At 46.2% G+C, this 19,140-nt stretch overlaps 2 protein-coding genes across 15 annotated transcripts in view; one reads left to right on the plus strand and one right to left on the minus strand.

Annotated features, from left to right (window-relative positions):
- The window catches only part of mtmr4 (myotubularin related protein 4), a 68,732-nt gene extending 55,342 nt beyond the window's left edge, over positions 1-13,390 (plus strand). For 11 of the 14 annotated variants that reach the window (XM_088906808.1, XM_088906812.1, XM_088906809.1 and 8 more), the window contains 12 exons: positions 904-1,017; positions 1,838-2,034; positions 3,933-4,061; positions 4,815-4,926; positions 5,158-5,353; positions 5,939-6,124; positions 6,820-6,990; positions 8,108-8,262; positions 8,711-9,965; positions 10,615-10,752; positions 10,878-10,966; positions 11,480-13,390. In XM_088906808.1, coding sequence (XP_088762934.1) covers positions 904-1,017; positions 1,838-2,034; positions 3,933-4,061; positions 4,815-4,926; positions 5,158-5,353; positions 5,939-6,124; positions 6,820-6,990; positions 8,108-8,262; positions 8,711-9,965; positions 10,615-10,752; positions 10,878-10,966; positions 11,480-11,657 — 2,920 coding nt within the window. In that variant the 3' untranslated portion in view covers positions 11,658-13,390. The remainder of the gene's footprint in view (positions 1-903; positions 1,018-1,837; positions 2,035-3,932; positions 4,062-4,814; positions 4,927-5,157; positions 5,354-5,938; positions 6,125-6,819; positions 6,991-8,107; positions 8,263-8,710; positions 9,966-10,614; positions 10,753-10,877; positions 10,967-11,479) is intronic. The other 3 variants (XM_088906813.1, XM_088906811.1, XM_088906803.1) reach the window with 1 other exon arrangement.
- A 1,446-nt stretch (positions 13,391-14,836) lies between these two features.
- LOC148814186 (nuclear protein 2-like) lies at positions 14,837-16,012 on the minus strand. Its single transcript, XM_088906557.1, has 2 exons — positions 15,690-16,012; positions 14,837-14,976 (listed from the first exon to the last, which is right to left on the minus strand). Exon 1 carries the CDS (start codon positions 15,932-15,934, stop codon positions 15,704-15,706), a length of 231 nt encoding a protein of 76 aa, XP_088762683.1. The 5' UTR covers positions 15,935-16,012; the 3' UTR covers positions 14,837-14,976; positions 15,690-15,703.
- Between the last annotated feature and the right edge of the window lie 3,128 nt (positions 16,013-19,140).

The following is a 19,140-nucleotide window of genomic DNA, read 5'->3' on the forward strand; positions in this document are numbered from 1 at the left end:
CTCCCCTCGACTGACCCAGGGTGTGATCACACGCAAGGAGTCGAGCCCTTAATGAGCGTGTCCATGAGCAATGACTTCTATTGGCAGGAGGGTGAGGAATGGAGCCCCAGAGAGACCGATCCTTTGTCTTTCTCTTATACACACTGAGTTTTATTTAAGAGATAAAAGCCTTAATTACTGAGTCACCGAAACTGCTTAGGCAGAAAGCAATGGTCCAGATACTAATAATCTATCACGTTGGCTTGTGATGAGGCTGAATCCTCTTAGACGTTTTAGTGCCTGTTATGAAATGGGCATCTGACATTTCTCTTTCGGTCTCTTGCTAGGTATGAATTAATGAAAATCTATTACTAGTACAAGATAAAACATTCTAATGGGTCTGTTTACGCACAAAGCCAGACGATGTATCCAGATGAATATGATTGCTGAAGATGCAGTTTACTTAATTTAAAATTATTAAAGATTATATTTCAGTACGAAGCTTTTAAGGCTCTTATCCAAGACATTGATACTGGTATGGCAGTTTTCCCAAAAAAAATGAAGAATGACATTGTCTGATGCTATTGCATCGTTTGTGAGTCATTTGAAGTTTACATTGGTTTTATTCTTTATTTTGTTTTCTTTTAGCATTTTAATTTAATTTCAAACATGTAGAAACTTTTCTTTAAACTCAGAAGCCTAGTTCTTGTTTTGCTCAATATTTAGTGACCACTAACAGGTCCAAATATTAGTAGCCATGTATGATTTTGTGTTCAGCCTTACTGTATTTTCTCCACTGCACTTTTCCTTTGGAACTTGAGGAGTGGTAATTCTTCAGGTACTAGCCAAGATTTGTTTTAAAAAAATAAGGATTCCTTTAGTCATTTGTCCGTTTGTCCATTCTGCTGCTCTTTTGTTCGGCAGGCTGTGCTCCAGCTATCCCCAGAAGCTGCTGGTCCCTGTGTGGATCACAGACAAGGAGCTGGAAAGCGTGGGGTCATTCCGGTCCTGGAAGAGAATCCCAGTAGTGGTGTACAGGTCAGCAGGGCTGCACAAGCTTCGTATCAACACTGTTAGTGCTGCTGTTGCCGATAGCTATATCCGAGGCAACTTAGAATTGATGTACTGCTAAATATTGACAGTGGGATTGAGAAGATCCATAATGATATCAGAAAAATGTAATACCACACAATTCAATAACTAAATGTCTAAAAATTAAAATGCTACTGCTAGGCTTTAAAACTAGTCTGTAGCATCTGCAGTGCATTATATTGCACTTATACAAGGAGTAGTGCAAGACAATGTTGAAATAAAATGTGGTTTCCAGAGAACGGATTTACAATAGACTCTGGCCCCTTTTACCGCTGCCACAAAAAACAGGTCATTACTGAGATAAATGTGTTTTTCTGACCCAATTTATGACATTTTCCAAATGGCAACTGTGTGAGAACAAGTGAATGCACACCTGCAGTGCATTTGAACAGATGACATGGGCCTTACTGCCTTGGTTCTGTGCTACATTTGGGTGCAGTCGAACTGTAGAACTGCCCATTCAGCAAGTCAGGGCCCTTTTCTCGTTAAAAAACAACAGCCACCCGTTTTCCAGTCGTATAGTAATACACTGATTTTGGTAAATAACGTTCACAAAATATTATAACGAGAATGAAACAAAACAAGCACCGAACAAGAACAAATACATAAAGTAATATAGAAAGTGTATCTAGAACGCACTGTGCATGTGCCGTGATTTGTGGAAAAACAAGTCGGCGGTCTTGTATTCTCCTGCACCTGAGGGCCTCCTGCACCTGAGGGCGCGGTTGTGAAGCGCTGCCTCACGAGTTGGCGTTGTCGCTCTCAGACATCAGCGGAACGGCGCTGTGATCGCGCGCTGCAGTCAGCCGGAGATCAGCTGGTGGGGCTGGAGGAACACCGAGGACGAGTACCTGGTCACCTCCATCGCCAAGGCCTGCCTGCTGGACCCTGGGATGAGGGCACAGTCGGCCTCTGCCAGCCGGGGCCAGGGCGATGGCACGGACAACTCGGACGGCGACTTCGGTAAGTACACCCAGGGCCCCCGGGTCCTCCGGACTGGCTCAGCTGGTGAAGGCGCTAGGTGTTGGGGGTTCGAGCCTGGGTCAGGTCATCAGCCCACTGGGACCAGGTCTCCCCAGGTGGTGGCACATGACTGGCTGAGCACCGCCAAGAGGAGGGCAGGATCAGCTGGCCAAGGCTCTCTCAGCTCACGACAAACCCAGTGACCCCCCACAGGCCCGTCAGCGAGCGACACGTCGCCGATACAAGGCTGTGCTGGCCAAGACGTGTTAAAAGACGAGTAGCTTGTAGAGGTCTTCCTACACTGCCTCGTTCTCCTCTGTGTGCGGCCACTGGATTCACAGCACGTACGAAAGCACCACATGGGATTCCGTTTTCACATGGGTCTGGCAAAAAAAAGTCAATGGCAATTTAAAACAAAACTGAGTAACAGAATAACGCAAGGTATGTAACTGAGAAGACTGTATGGTGTTGGCTTGGACCTGATGGTAAAGGGCCTCATAGTAGAGACTCGTGTAGAATCACATGCAGTTTCTCTGACAGTACAAAGTATTGTGGGACATTTTGACTTTTTTTTTTACATTCTGAAATGGCTTGACTCGGTAAGTAGGCTCAGAGGCAAGATAACTCATAGGCCAGCCAGTGTGTCAGCTGTTCACTGTACTCCCTGTTTACTGTTACTGATCCATCCATTTTCTCATTGCTTCATTCCATTGAATGAACCAGAGCCTATTCTGGCAAACGAGAAGCAAGACAGGGTACACCCTGGATGGGGCGCCAGACCATCACAGGGCACGGACAGACACATGCATGCTCAGACCAGGGACAGTTTTCCCAGAGGCCAACTGTGAGAGGAAACCAGGGCACTTGTGAGAGGAAACCCATCTGAACATGTGGAGAACATACAAACCCTACACAGAAAACTCCAAATTCCACGCAGGAACTGAACTGATCGTGTACTCAGATGTGTTGAGTGTTGCTCAGCTTGCTTTCCCAGGTTGACAGCGAAAATTCCATTCCATAAAGCTGACCTGGCGTAGCAGATTGCTGGCAACTTGTTCACTCTTGGAAATGTCAGTTTATCCCTAAATAAGCATGAGCGCTAGAGAGGGGGGAAAAGAAAGAAAAATAACAATGTAGTAGTGTACAACTATGAGAGCATTCCAGCTAAACTCCAGGAAATCTGGGAGTTAATTGGACTGTGAATGTGCTGTTCCCATTTTCTAAATGTAAAAGCTCCTTGGGAAAAGGCCATTTTCAATTACGGAAACCCAAACTGCATTGTTTTGCTAAAGGCGGTCGGATGAATGAAAACAGAGTCGCATTGTGAGGGGAGAGCAACACGAGGGGGCCCTGTTTGTTTGTTGACACGGTAACAACCAGGAATGTTGGGCCCGCGTGATTTGTGAGAGAACCTCTCTCTCTCTCTCTCTCTCTCTCTCTCTCTCTGTGTGCGAGTGGGGGTAAAAAGGCCACAGGGATCGGACACCTGGTGTGTTGGTCCCGATCTTTCTGTAATGACCTTTTTGGGGGACGTATTTGAATTCGACAGGACCCGAGTGGCTGAAATTATCCCCATTATTGGAAGAGCAGTGAGCTGATGGCTGGTGGGGGGGTTGGGGGGCCTGTATCTGTGTCATTTTTGCTGTTTTTATTCCAGAAGGAAAAAATCTTTTGGAGTCCCAAACACACTTATATTTTTTCTGTTTAGACTTTGCTGTGCTCTTGTAATTGGCTAATGATGCTCGTAGAAGAGCCTGGCACGGCTCGGCCCTCTGCTCCGTGCTCTGGGTCGCTCTGATCCGCTGCCCTGCTGCTTGGGGAGGCTGCAGGAAGAGCTGTTGACCCGCGCAGGCCCTGTCCTATTGATTGTGCTGCTGACCGCGCGGCCTGTGTTCCAGACTCCTCGCTGACAGCCAGCCCGGGCCCCGACGCCAGTGGGGTGCCGCAGAAGCTGCTCATCCTGGACGCCCGGTCCTACACCGCCGCTGTTGCCAACCGCGCCAAGGGGGGGGGCTGTGAGTGTGAAGGTCAGTCTTGCTGCCTGTCAGCCCGTATTTAACACCCTGTCCTTCCCTGATCGCTGCCTCCGTGTCTTTTAAGGCTCAATCCAAAGCTTATACAGACCTCTGGAAACTCCTAGTGGAGTAAATCCAAGACTAAGAGTTTGTCGTTCGTGGAGACGAGAACACCCCCCTCAGTTTCTGTGCTATTGCTGCCCCAGGTGTCCACAGAGCTATAGCGTAGAATCACAATTGCGTTTCTTCTGCAATTCCATTGTGCATACTCTTGAAAAGCAGTTAATGGTATATTGTTTCATTTCCTCCACTCTTTTAAAGGGAGCATGTAATCTTACAATCCAAGCAATTGTTCCTTCATTCAGGATTCATTTTGATGACTGGGATCACGTGCTTCCCCAGGTCCTTGTCTTTTCCACTGCTGTCTCAGATTCAAGGTGCACAACCCGTCAGTGATGCTTAAAGAAAGGGAGAAAGAATGTATACTAATAAAATTGCAAACGTCCGAATCGTGTTCTCCAACTGTTTTTGTTTAGATCTTCCCTGTTGTTTCCCTGTTCAGATTTTGACCAGTCCCTGAGACCTAATTTAAGGAGTTCTTGAAATCAGCATTGCCTACAACAGGCCTGAATTGACTACTAGTCTCAATCTAATTATTGTAATTAATCTAATAGGAAAGTATCAGCCTCACCCAGAGCACAAAAAACAGAGTTCACGAATTGGGACTCATGTGAGTGTTCACCCCATGTTCTTGTGCCCATTTAGAGTACTACCCCAACTGTGAAGTGATGTTCATGGGCATGGCCAACATCCACTCCATCAGAAACAGCTTCCAGTCCCTGCGCGCCGTCTGCAGCCAGATCCCAGACCCTGGCAAGTAAGTGGAGATGCTTTTCCATTGTGCCACACTGCCCACTGCTAGTTTCAGTTCCAGTTCTGTTACACTACAAACAGAAGACCAAAGTCAGGTGCATGTCTGAGGTGATCTTCCTGATCTGTTTCTGTCTGCTGTTTCAAAACTGTGACTGCTGGTGTTGCCTGACTTAGGAGGGGAATCACAGCTCAGTGAGTCTGTGCTGCTGGTGTTAATCTGTCCTGTTCCCTGCAGCTGGCTGTCTGCCCTGGAGAGCACCCGTTGGCTACAGCATCTGTCCGTCATGCTAAAGGCGGCCACTCTCGTGTGCTCTGCGGTGGAGAGGGAGGGCCGACCGGTGCTGGTGCACTGCTCAGATGGCTGGGACCGCACCCCCCAGATCGTAGCTCTGGCCAAGATCCTGCTTGACCCCTACTACAGGACCATAGAGGTAACCCCACTTTTTGCTGCTGGCTTCAGGTCTGAGGAGGAGCTCTTACAGTACTTTTTAACAACACTGTTACTGCAGTTAAGTTAGCTGATACCTTCATCAGAGGCAACTTACAATCAATGTACTGCAAAATCTTAACAGTGGATATAAAGTCGGATTAAAGAGATCCTTAATAGTATCAGTATAGTAGTAATAGTCAGAATAATATATTACCATGTAAAACAATGACTAATGCCTAAAAATTGAAATGCTAGCTAGGCTTTAAAACTAGCCCGTAACAACTGAAATGAAAGCAGTGCAATACATTACAATGTACAATCAGTCATGCAGTCGAAGGATCGTGTAAAAGAAATGGAGTTTCCAAAGAACTGATTCACTTTTTAGGCTCTGGCCCTTTTTACCTCATGCAATATTTCACCCCCAAGTCAAGGGTTTTATGATGTAGTCTTGTGTTAGTTTGCTTGATGCATGAGGAACCTTGATCAATGTCTTTGTTAAACCACCACTACATGTTAAGTATTGAATGTTGTGCTTTATTTTACCTGCACTCTGGTGGTTAATGCAGTGCGATTGCCGTGCACTCAGGGCTTTCAGGTGCTGGTGGAGACGGAGTGGCTGGACTTCGGGCACAAGTTCGGCGATCGCTGCGGACACCAGGAGAACTCGGACGACGTCAGCGAGCAGTGCCCCGTGTTCCTGCAGTGGCTGGACTGCGTGCATCAGCTCCTCAAGCAGTTCCCCTGTCTCTTCGAGTTCAACGAGGCTTTCCTGGTCAGTGGCCTCTCCTGTGGCTGCCTTCCTTAACTCCGGGCTGACTAGCCTGGCCTCTCCGGGCTGACTGTGCTGAGGCACAGTGCAGCTAACTCCTGCAGGGATATTGACGTGTAATTGCCAGTAGGCTCTGTCTTTAGTAGTATTTGTTAAGCTACTTCCATGCAAAAAAAACCTAAGGCTTGTTCATCTGCAGTTACAGTATGAACAATAATTTGCCATTAAAATGCTCAAATATTCAGTTTTTCCTGGGAAAATGTGTTTTCCTTCTTTGGGGAAAGATCAGTATTGCTCCCTTGTCCTAATAAAAATTCACATTACAACTCGGAAGACAATCCAGTCTTCCATCTTAGTCAGTTTGTAGAGTATGGGCTGTAAGTATGGTATTAAGCAGGTCAGGCTATCCAGAAGCTTGAATTGTTCTAAGGGTAACTATTTTTCTGCAATTACTAAAGACTGTATTCTGTTTGCCGTAATTCTTTCCAGTGTCGTTTTTTAATTAATTTTTAACAGTTTAAAATAAGCTGGCATAATCTTCCTGACCATGCAGTTCTGGGTAAGAAATTCATCAAATTAAAGTTCGCTTCATGGTAAATCTGTGCATTCAGTCCAGCCAAGCAGAGTCTTATTCTCAATGCTAGACTAAATGCGGTGCCGCCCTGCTGAGGTTTGTATTCTGTTTGTGGACGGCGTAGGTCAAACTGGTTCAACACACCTACTCCTGCCTGTATGGCACCTTCCTGTGTAACAATGCCAAAGAGAGAGAGGCCCGCAACATCTACAAGCGCTCCTGCTCTGTGTGGTCACTGCTGCGCACAGGAAACAAGAACTTTCAGAACTTCCTCTACATCCCCAGTCATGACATGGTAGGATCATTGACTTCCCTCTCCTTTTTTTGGGTGTATGCAAATATACCGAGCATCAAAAGAAACTTCAACAAATTCACAAAGTTATTATCGGGGAAAATAGACATCTTCTTTTGCAGTAGGTGCAATGATATTTTATTGAACAGACCTGACACTATTCCTTATAACAGAGCTGTTTAACAGCGGCTTTGCTGTCAAAGTCACAGTGTGTGGATACTTCTAGAATCAATATAAACTCTACAACTGTGTGCCATGCTTTGCACCAGATAGCGGTCTTGTGGAATTCTGGCCCGTATCTCTCATTGAATCTGGTCACTGGTGTCTGAGCCCTGTGTAGCACCTGTGAGACTGACAATCACTACAAATGGAGTTCTGTAGTCAGCAGTTACTCCTTCCCAGACCATTACATGTGGGCCACCTTAACTTTCCACGGTTAGGGTATTATCCTGCTCACTGACCTCCGTCAGGGTGCTCTACACAAAGCACAGATTCATCTCGAAGAGGATGTGGCTCCACAGGTCAAGAATGTTCCTGAGCTGTTGCCCAGTGTGCCTGTGACTTGGAAGGTGGTGTTCTCTGGAAAGGTTGTTTCCTTTCTGTACAAGAAGGAAAAGTGTTTTTTTTCTTAAATCACCTAATCACCTGTGCATATGCAACCATCACCCAAGTGTCAATTGATCAAAATTATGCCAAAGACATTTAATCAATTTCAAATTATGTAAACTTATGTATACTTCTAAAAAAGCTTCCGTAGCCAAAATGTTTCTTTTGATGCTTGGCATATTTTCTTCCTTTATTGTGTTCTTTGCCAATCACAAGTCTAGACATTGACTTTGAAATGGAAAGTGTTTTTTACATATACATTACCTATAAATTCTACTTTTTTATAGTACAAAGTGACCATGCTGTTTAGGGTTATAGCGTTTTGTGCTTATTTTTAGGCATGTAAAATCATGTTTTGAGTTGCCATTCATTATGCAACGATACAGTTTTTAAATGTACTGGTGTTAAATACATTATGCAGACCTGTAGTACAAGTGCACAGTTGAGGAATGGATGTTCAGTCAGGATTAGCCTTTATTGGGTGCTGACCTGTCTGGGCTGTTCTCCTCTCAAGGTGCTCCAGCCTGTGTGCCACACAAGGGCTCTCCTGCTGTGGACAGCTGTGTACCTCCCCACCTCGTCCCCCTGCACTGCGGCAGAGGACTCCATGGACGCGTTCCTGTCCCCTGCCACCCCGGGCGAGGAGTTCACCTCCCGGTCGCTCGACAGGTCTCGTTTTATAGCCATGGAATAGCGTTACCAGCACTCCTAGGGACAACACACACCTTGTCCCTAAGTGGGCAATGTACAGGTGCCTGTGCAAAAGTTAGTTCAGGTTTTTGAAGCAGAAAATACCTGCTCTTTAATGCTCAATGACACCAGCAACAATCAGGATAAAAATGCTGGTCTCACTTCATCGTTGAGATCTTCGACAGTTTAAAAAGAGGGTTCTAAATAACCCTTTCCATTAAAGCTTTCGGGTTTAGACAGGTGGTTCTGTGAAAGACAGCATACCCTGGTGGTAGTTAAAGGAAAATCTGGTGGTGCACACTGTATCTTGAAGAGCAGTTCCGTAAAGGACATTTGGTAGCATGTATATTTTATTTATTCAGCTGTGCACCATGCAGGTCTATAAAACAGTGCTAAAAAAGTGTACTATCTCCCTTTTCCTTCATAGGCTGCCAAAGACACGGTCTATGGACAACCTTCTTTCTGCCTGTGATAACGGGACGCCTCTGAACCGCACTTCCAGTGACCCCAACCTCAACAAGCACTGCCAGGAGGGGCGCCCTGCACTGGAACCCAAGCCTGGAGCAGCTGGGGACCCGACGGACAGTCCTGGCGAGGGCACTGGGCCCAGCGAGGAGGAGGAGGTGGAGGAGGAGCCCGAGAGCAGCAGCCATCTCTCCGCAAGGCACCAGAGAGAGGAGCAGCTGAACGACGAGAACTGCAACTCTCTCAAGGAGTACTGCCTGACCCTGCAGCCCTTGGCCTCCCGAGACAGTGTCTTAGAAGAGGGGGCTACCCATTGCCCCGAGGAGAGTCCAGTCCTCAGCCAGGCCCAGGCCCTGGACAACACCCCGCCCGTCCAGCCCCCACCCCAGGAAGCAGAGAGTGAGTGTCGGACTGCTGACCACACGTCGTCCCCTGGGACTGAGGGACACTTACTGACTCCTTGCAATGGGCTGGCACTGGAAAGAACAGAGCACGAAGTGGCCCCACCCGTGGTGGAGCTCCTCAAGTTGGACGAGAAGGCCGCCACGCTTAACGGCTCTACCGAGACCCTCACGGAGCAGAAGGCGGCCTCGGCCTGTGCCAAGAAATCATCCCAGGACAAGGGCTGCCTGCCGGAAGGGGAGAATGAGAGGGCAGAGCTGGCGAGGATAGGCCGGACGCACCCAGACTGTGCCAGGACTGCCAGGAGATTCATTTCCCAGAGCCAGCTGAGCGAGTTCACGCTGCTCGGCTCCCACTGGGAGAGCATGCAGGGGCTCGTCAAGTCGGCCTGCGGTGGGGAAGCGGGGTTCTGCAGGGCCCTCCAGCCGAGCTACCAGAGCCGGCGGCTGGCGGGCAAGCTTCTGCGGGCGCAGGGCATGGCCCCCAGCGGCGGGCAGTGCTGCCCCCGGCCGGCCAGCCTCGTCCACTCCAGCTGGCTGTCAGCCGCGAAGGCCTCCGACTGCGCCGCGCTCTGCTCCTCCAGGCAGCCGCTGGTCCCTTCGCCGCCGCCCCCGGCCACCCCCGCCTACCTCGACGACGACGGGCTGTCCGTGCCTACCGACGCGGTGCAGCAGAGGCTGCGGCAGATCGAGGCCGGGTACAAGCAGGAGGTGGAGGTGCTCCGCCGGCAGGTGCGCCAGCTGCAGATGCGACTGGAGAGCAAGCAGTACTGCGCCCCTCCATCTGAGCCAGACGTGGACTATGAGGATGACATTGTGAGTACAGCAGGAGGAGGGCCTGAACCTAGCGCCCCCTTGCTTTCCCGGTTTGTCATTGCTGGATTATTTGAGACAAGTCTCTTGCATCACAAATTCAGCCCTCGTTCATGCCGATGGGGATTCTTCTGCTTCAAAGCACACAGATGCTGAAATGTGGATGTTAAATATCAAAGTACGCTCTTTCTAGGAGGTGTTCATTTTGATTTAATAAAGTTGAAAATTCTTTACATGGATGAAGCGCTTTTCTGGCCACACCAGTGAAAGTGCTTCACAGGTAATGGGGAATCCCACCACCACCACCAATGTGTAGCCCCCACTTGGATGATGCGACGGCAGCCATATTGCGCCAATACACTCGCCACACGCCAGCTATCAGTGGGGAGGAGAACAGAGTGATGAAACCAGTTCATAGATGGGGGATTATTAGGAAGCCATGATTGGTAAGGGCCAATGGGTAATTTAGCCAGGACAACGGGGTGACACACCTACTCTTTTAAGAAACGCCCTGGGATTTTTTATGACCATGGAGAGTCAGGATCTCGGTTTTACATCAGAAAGACGGTGTCTTTTTTCCCTTAGACCCGTAGATGTCCATGCGCGCTCGTTGTGCACCCTGTTAAAGTGACCCTCCCCCTCTCTTCCCCAGACGTGTCTGCGGGAGTCCGATGACAGCGACGAAGAGGACTCCCTGTCCGACCGCAGCGAGGATTGCTTTTCGGAGGGCAGCTGGGACAGGGTGGAGAGGAAGGACACAGAGGTCAGCGTCCCTGATTGCCTAATCCAGGTTTCTCTTCCTTACCTTCTTCTCCACCGGACATGGCGGCCGTCACCCATTCACACCACCTCCGCCTATTCAAGATAATGCTCATCTCTACCTGAGGTGATCTCATCTGTGTCTTCAATTGGCAGGTCACGCGCTGGGTGCCCGATCACATGGCGTCTCATTGCTTTAGCTGCGACTGCGAGTTCTGGATTGCCAAGCGACGCCACCACTGCAGGTGAGCTGTCTCTCTCGGGCCCTCACGAAAAAGCCCATCCAGTCTTGGGTGAAACCAGTTTTCTGTTTTCTGTGCAGCAAGTGATGTTCTCTTGATAAACACATTCGAAGTGTGGCAGAGCTGATTCAAGAAAAATGATTTGGAATGAAAACTGAAGCTTGAGCTTTAGAGTGCATCTGTTGTCTCACTGGTTTTCCAGTGCTTTTGTCTGCCACTAAAATTCTGCTTGATCATAAGAACGTCAGCAGAGTTACAAATGAGTGGCAGACATTTGGCCCGGCTATCTCATTTGATTGCTAAGTAGCTTATTGATCCAAGGATCTCATCTCGGCTGTTTCTTGAAGGATTGTCTCTGTAGTCCAATTTCATTCCAGACGCATTGCAGCTAAGCAATATCCGGGAAAAAGAAGCCAATCTGTCACTCTGCTTTCTCGCATAAATTAGTGTATTTCATAGCATGATCTCAGCAGATAGCTTCAGCCTAGATTTGATTGTCTGTCTGCTCGCCCCCAGAAACTGTGGCAACGTGTTCTGCAAGGACTGCTGCCACCTGAAGCTGCCCATCCCCGACCAGCAGCTGTACGATCCAGTCTTGGTGTGCAACTCCTGCCACGACCTGTTGCTGGAGTCCAGAACACGGGAGATCAGGAGCCAGCAGCTGAAGAAGCCCATCGCTACCGCCTCCAGCTGAGAGCCCAGCCCAGCTCCCCAGGGAGCCTCCTGACGACGCACCGGCATATCGGACGATCCAGGCTTGGTGTCATTCCTGACTCGTTGCTCTGGAGCCAAAGCTCTTAGAAAGGCTATGCAACTGTTTGGAGGGGAGTAGGGGCACGGGGGAGGCAGGGAGATTCTGTCCCAACCTGATGAATTATTCCCCAGTTGACTGTCTTTTAGCCTGAAGGCGCAGCGTTCCAGCTGGTCGGAGGCAGCGTTCAAACTGCGCTGGAAAGAATTCCCTCTCTCCAGCAGTTCTTCTGACCTATGCACCTGGGACTGCGTATCTTGTAATGCCACACACAAAGGACAATCTCCCATCTACTGGAGAAGCATTGGGACTCCCAGGGCTCAATCAGCATAGTGAAGGCTTACTATTTAAAAAATGCTGCTACAGTATGTGAATTCTTTTTATTTCGTGCACTACAAGCTGTTATATATCGGTGGGATTTTGAGACCAAACGTCAGTTAAAGGGAGAAACCTAGAGTTCACGCAGTTGTATCCTCTTGTGGGCCTCATAGAGCCTGATTGTAATGTTGAAAACGAACAAGACAGAGTCAAAAACGCTGATACGGTTTATGTCTGTGTGTGTAGATCGGTTGTGTATGTGTCCGTTTTTACAGTGTATCTGCAAATCACCAGTTATGCAGTTCCATGTCTTTCCAAAGCTAAACCAGAGTATAGTATTGTTGTGACATTTCTCTTTTCTTTTTTCTGTTCACAAATGCAGCAGGGAGAAGTGGCAAGTGTTTTCACAGGACAAAGCTGACACGTTAGCGTGTTCGAGCATTTTACAAAACGTCAGAAAACATATTTATGGACTGCTGTGTGTAACGTTCATGTGTTTTACTGGGGAGGTTAAGGCCTAGTGAAGTGACATGGGAATGTTGTACTAAACACATTGCACTCAATCTATAATATTGTTCAAAAATACTATAAATTTCAAAGCTGACCATACTTGGGTTGAGGAATAAAGATGTCATCAAAAATTGACATGACTGAACTCTCGGAAGACACTGTTTAAGATCGGTTGGAAATATCAAGCAGAATTCTGTTCTCGGCACTTCAGAGCAATCGTAATCGTTTAGTTTTAAAATGTTACATACTGAAGAATTACATGAAGGCATTCTAGACCCAGAAGATAATACAATTCATTTTGTGTCTTTTTGTTTATAATACCAGAAATCGTAAACTGACTGGTGTATAATGTCGGATGGAGTTTCTCAAAACAATAGTGCCATCTTTTTTTTTAAATAAAAAAGTTTTTTGTTCGTGAATTAGACGTCCACCTTAATAATTGGGAATGGATTAAAACCATAAAAAGTCCAGTTCAACTATAATGGAATTATTATTAAGTAATTGGAACTGCTTGTTACTTCAACGGTACAACTAGCTAGCTGCTTAATGAGGAGAGGATCTTAACTGTTCCTCAACAGGGAAATTTAAATTAGATTAAAACAAAGATCTAAATTTAAAAAAAACTGTGAAAAAATGATTGAGTGGGACATAGAGGTTCCCACTCACCTAATGCTTAGGTCCTGCTTTCAGTGGTGTCAGCGAGGGCAGAGAAAAAGAAATGTAATATATATCTAGATATCAAATCTGTACTAGTGGCTAAAATCGTCACCTAGTCATTAATTGTTGTAAAGAAATGCACTGTACAAGTTAAATCCCATGGGTTAATTAAAAAGAGATATCTATCAGGACATGACTTGCATCGTGGCATTTTTCCTCACATAAGTCAAGGAGCATGGAGCTCAGCTCAGACAGCCTCTGCCTCATCCAGGTGCCTGCTCACTGGAGGGGAGGCAGTGCTGTAAGGGATGGAGATGCAGAGAAAGCCCAACCCGTTTCCCTTCACAGGTTTTTAAGCGTCACAGGGGTCATGATGTACACATGGTCAAATCATGATCAGATCTCCTCTTAGATTTGCTCTCCTGTGTAATACATTATTGAAGGGGAGATTTCTAAAGGGGTTATTTTATGTTGGCTTGTGATCTTCTGAACCAAACATGTGGGCATACCTGAGAAGATGTCTTCTCAGGGCACCTTCTACTCCAGATCATGGACAGACCTGGCCAGTGAATGTTGCACGTACACCAACAAAACAATCCCCACTTGGTTTCACAGTGCAGATGGGCCCATGTTAATCTGGAACAAAAAGTTGTCTTTTTTCCACCCCATCATGAAATAGGAAGCAAAAATAGTTCCCGAGCTGTGTCCAAGTGGAAACACCTGTACAACATAGTGAGTAGGGCCTGCAGCAGGAAAAGAGTAAAAACCCATCTGAATCCACAGTTTTTGCAAGTTTCAGTTCTGGCGACTTAAAAAAAAACCCAGATCTGGTCATGCACTCTAGCCATCTCATTTTAAGTTCCATTATTCATTTTAAGCAATATTATGTAATGCCAGCAACACAGTGGCACTGTGGTTGGTATTGCTGCCTTGCAGTGCTGGGGCCCCTGTTTCAATGCTTGACCTGGGCTCCAATCGGTATGGAGTTTGCATGTTCTGTCCAGGTTTGCATAGGTTTCTTCTGGGTCCTCTGGTTTCCTTCCACAGTCCTAAGACATCCTGGTAGGTTAATTGGGATCTGGGAAAATTGGCCCTTGTGTGACTGGGTGTGTCTGGTATCGGTCTGCCCTGTGATAGGCTGGTATCCCATCCAGGGTGTACCCTGCCTTGCACCTGTTGTTTACTAGGATAGGATTCAACTGCCCCGCAAGCCACAACTGGATGAAGTGGTTAGAAAATGGATGGATTATGCAATGCCTCCTATTTACTCAGAAAAGTATTGCTTGACATGGTAAATTTCTTTAAGTTATGGAAATTCAGGACCCGATGAAACGGAACTATTTACAGCCCTCCTACATTCAACACCTGAAGAAAAACAACCAGGCAAAACTGATAAGATCAATAGATTCTGACTTTATTGTGCACATACAACAAAGATCAGCCATGAAGTGTGGAATACACAACAAGCAGAGATCAAATCCTGGGATATTCTCACACCAGAGGTCAAAGTTTTATTATAAACCTTTTCAGAAAAGTGCTGCATACAAATAGCATTGCACCCACAGTAACATGACGGTTAAAAACCTCATTGAGGGTCTACAGTTAAGAGAAACCCTAAGGCGGCCCTGATAGGCATCAAAGCACATAACGCAATACTCGGTCTCCATTCTCAGGGACGAAGAGAACTCCAGACACGCTGAGCCACATTCAAGGGAACACCGGTCAGCCGTGTCTTAAGTTTTGGGTCCGTAAATCCAGATCTGTGTAAAGGGAAAACCTGAAAAGAGGAGTAAACCCAAACAAAGAATTAATACTGATCAAATCTTCATATCGCTCTCTGCAGAGGAAAGTGCTGAAATGTGTCTTTTTTGGCACAGAAAGAGCACACCTGTGTTCTGCCGTAAGTGGTGGTTTTTCTGAGACCAGAAATACATAACTGCCTAGCGGAATAACGAAATGTTTCTATTTTAGGAATACAAACAGAATAACCCGGGCTTTAGACTAGATTATTTCAATCACCTCCTAAATATATTTGTTCCTTGTCTTCTTGAGTGCTATTTCTTACGATCTGTATTCTACATATTCAAAGCATGTCAGCAAAGAAGCTCAAAAGCTAACACATAAAGGAGTCACACTTTGTTTCCTTAGTTTATCCAGACTTAAACGGGACAGCAAAATGGTTTTCATCCTGTCATCATTGTAAACAGCTGTTTTGAATCTTAGGTCGTTTGCTTATTAAAGACAACTATGGTAAAACAAAGTAACGTGGTCATTAAAGATCCTAATCGAGGTGGTTTTGACTGCTAAAGTAACATATAGAAACAGCGCTCAGAACTGGCTTGTGTTGTTGTATTGAAGATAGAAGACGGACAGGGTGGAGGCGGCGAGAGGCAGACATGTTTTGACGTGTCTGTGCAGAGCCCAACGCCAAACACACAGCACTACGGCAAGCGTAAAGCTGAAAATCAAACGTCTTTGTCCCTTGCATACCTTCGATCCGCCTGTTAAGAAGACGTGCTTTTGGATCTCCTTCGCTTTACCTCGCTGTTGTGAAACTTCTCCGCGATCTTCCGTTCGTGACCAGCGGGGCAATGGCGGTTGGTATGCAGCCCGATCTCTCTCTTCGTTCTCCCTTTGCCGCCTGCGTGGCAGGAGAATTCAATCAGGTTATAATACTCGTACTGGTCATAGTGTTCCTCTTCGAAAGAGGCGAGGGTCTCGATATCTGTTGCCATTGTTTGCGCGTTAAAAGACACGAGCCGAGCTCTGATCAGAAGCACTGCGACGACAAACCAGCTCCTTGTTCTCTATATGTAAACATATGACGTCAGCCAGACAGCGTGCCCTATCAGTCACGTGTTTAAAATGACGCCATGTGATTGGGTTCACTTCGTCGCGTGGTTAGAATGCGGCGCGTGTGGCTTGTTGACATGACTTGTATTTTGGTGTTCAGTGTAATTATTATGTGTTTTTTGTTTTTTTTTAAATTAGAATATTGGCTTTATTGTTATGAAAAGTAATGGAGTCGAAATGGGGAGCGGGAACTCTTGTAGTTTAAACGTGTAAATATTAAATTGTATTCCTGCGAAAAACAGAATTGTGATTCATTGGCACATTGTTGAAATTATTACATTCTGGAAACTCTTGACATCAAATCTTATGTTTTGGTTTATTGGTGTGTTTTTCAAAGAAGCAACAAATATACAGTCATTAAAAAACTGATTTTACCTTCACTAGGTTGAAGGGGCTAAATTAGTTCTAGCAGAGATTATCTATTCTTGAGTGATGAGTGATAATGGTGAATTATTTGGACCTATGTCATGAGTTCGTGCTTAAGGACATTAAATATATCGATTGAAGTATATATACTGGTCAGGAGGTCAGCAGCTGTATCACTCTGCAACTCACAACTTGTAAACCCCCCTGAAGCTCAGCAGTGTGAGCCTGGCCAGTACCTGGATGGGAGACCTCCTGGGAAAGCTAAGGCTGCTGCTGGAAGAGGTGTTAGTGGAGCCAGTAGGGGGCACTTGCCTTGCGGTCTGTGTGGGTCCTAATGCCCCAGTGTAGTGACGGGGACACTGTACTGTAAAAAGGCCCCATCCTTCGGATGAGATGTAAAACAGGTTTTGACTCTCTGTGGTCATTAAAAATCCCAGGGTGTTTCTCACAAAGAGTAGGGGTGTCCTTGGTGTCCAGGCTAAATTCTCCCTTGGCCTTTACCAATCATGTCTGTTGCATGTCAGGTTACCCTCACACCTGAAGAAGGCTCCACGGCTGAAACGTTGTGTTCTCTTTCTTCTTTTTTTCAGCATGGAATAAACCTATTACTTGTTCCTTTACCAATCATGGCCTCCTAATAACCCCCATCTATGAATTGGCTTCATTACTCTGTTCTCCTCCCCACTGAGAGCTGGTATGTGGAGAGCGGACTGGTGCACTATGGCTGCCGTCGCATCATCCAGGTGGGGCTGCACACTGGTGGTGGTGACCCCATTACTAAAGTGCTTTCAGTGGAGTGGCCAGAAAAGCGCTATATAAGTGTAAGGGTTATTATTTATTATTAAGTCATGTTTAATTTCTCAAAATATGCAGCTTCCTCACGCAATGTTTTCTCCAAATCGCCACACGAGGGAGCCTTTCTCCACCGCTCTATATATCGAGCAGGCTCTGACCAGCCGGGCGGCTGCGGCCGGTATGTAGCAGGAAGCAGAAAAGCGGATGGGCTTTATCATCGCTCTACGGCCAGGTTTATGAACTGAGGCGGAAACAGCTGTCAGATCAGGTTGTCGTTCTTAAACGTTGTGATCCTAATGGGGACAGTCTTCATTTTTCTACTTAAAATAAGTTTGGATTGCGATAGATGTTTGTTTTATAAAGAATTAAATCACCTAGTGCTACTCACGATTCTTTGATCTTATCTGCCGTTCGTTGTGGTGTGACCCCTCGATTCTCAGAGTCCTTGTCTTAGTCAACGCCTGCTACATTAACAAAAGCACAAAACACTTCTTTTCAGGCTTTTAAAAACACCAACAAATACCTTTACAGATTTACAAAACTATTCAAAACCATCAACAATTTTTCTCAAGTGGAATGCATATTTTTCCTGTAATGATGATGATAATTAATAAAAGTTTTCATTATGTATTGGAGTGGTTGGATGCTCTTCATCATCCTGGGTTAAGCTCAGTGGTTAGCATTGCTGCATCAGAGTGCTGAGGCCCTGGGTTCAAATCCTGGGGAGCTATCTGTGTGGAGTTTGTATGTTCTCCCTGTGTTTATGTCAGTTTCTAAAGACCTGCTGGTCGGTTGATTGGCGGCTGGGGAAACTGGCCCTGGTGTGAGTGTGTGTGTCTGTCCTGCAATTGACCAGTGTCCTGTCCAGAGTGCACCCTGCCCTGCTGGGATAGGCTCTGGCTCCCCCATGACTGAATTAGATAGATGGTCCAGAGGGAACAGTGACACCTACTGGTCTGCCAAACCATTTTACAGCTAAAAGAGTCCTACAGATCCTGCACAGCCAGGTCCGGCCTTGCTCGGCTCCTGAAATCTGACGTGATCTTAGCGCTGCTGTCTGTGCTGTAGCCAGCATCTAGATTTGGTTGAAGCCATTATCGCCATCGCAGATATTTGTTCGCAGGTAGTTTGGAAAGACAAGTCCAGGGAGGGAGACTATTGGAGGGAGATGACAAGTCACCTTTTCTCCTCCCTAACCCAGCCCAGCCATTAGGAGAAAGCCACAGCAGGGCCAGAGGTCAGTGTTTTGTCTACTGCTGGTGCACCACTCATTCTGCACTTTCAAGGGATCTGTGCTGCCTTAGAGGGAAATGCTCCAATTCTCCTATAACCAACCAGGTGTCGGCTTTACCTGCTTCAATAACAGCCACCATCACCGTCATTCTTTCCACTACATTCCACTGTTTGGCTGCGAACAAAAAAGTAGCAGGGGTGCTTTATAGGACTCACATACATATTCAGGCTTCATGCCATTCTGGATATTAATTCCAATCTTAATGGCGGCTTCGAAACCTGCAATCAAGCACCCGTTCAGAACTTGAGCTTTTCGGTTACATGACTCATCCTGGCTGCCAAAATCTTTCTGAAATGAGCTTCAAGTTGATGAAGACAAATTCCCAAGTACTAACCGGAAGTGACTCCCCGGAAACATACATGAAAATCTTGTATGTACAGTACGTCAACACATACAATTCCATATACATACAATACAAAAAAAAATATTGATTTCAATTGTTGAATGGTTTTATAATTTACTTATTGCTAGAATATAACCATTCTAATTGGGATGTTTCCGATACCTTTATCAATATTTCCACAATAAAGACATTTACATACTTAAAAACTATAAGTCGGAAGTATTTGAAAAAAATAATTTAAATACTGTGGTATATTTAATATTAACTAAATAGCACAGTTTGCATCCAGT

Source organism: Atractosteus spatula, chromosome 27 (genome assembly GCF_055471065.1).
Source record: "Atractosteus spatula isolate fAtrSpa1 chromosome 27, fAtrSpa1.hap1, whole genome shotgun sequence".
Lineage (NCBI taxonomy): Eukaryota > Metazoa > Chordata > Actinopteri > Semionotiformes > Lepisosteidae > Atractosteus > Atractosteus spatula.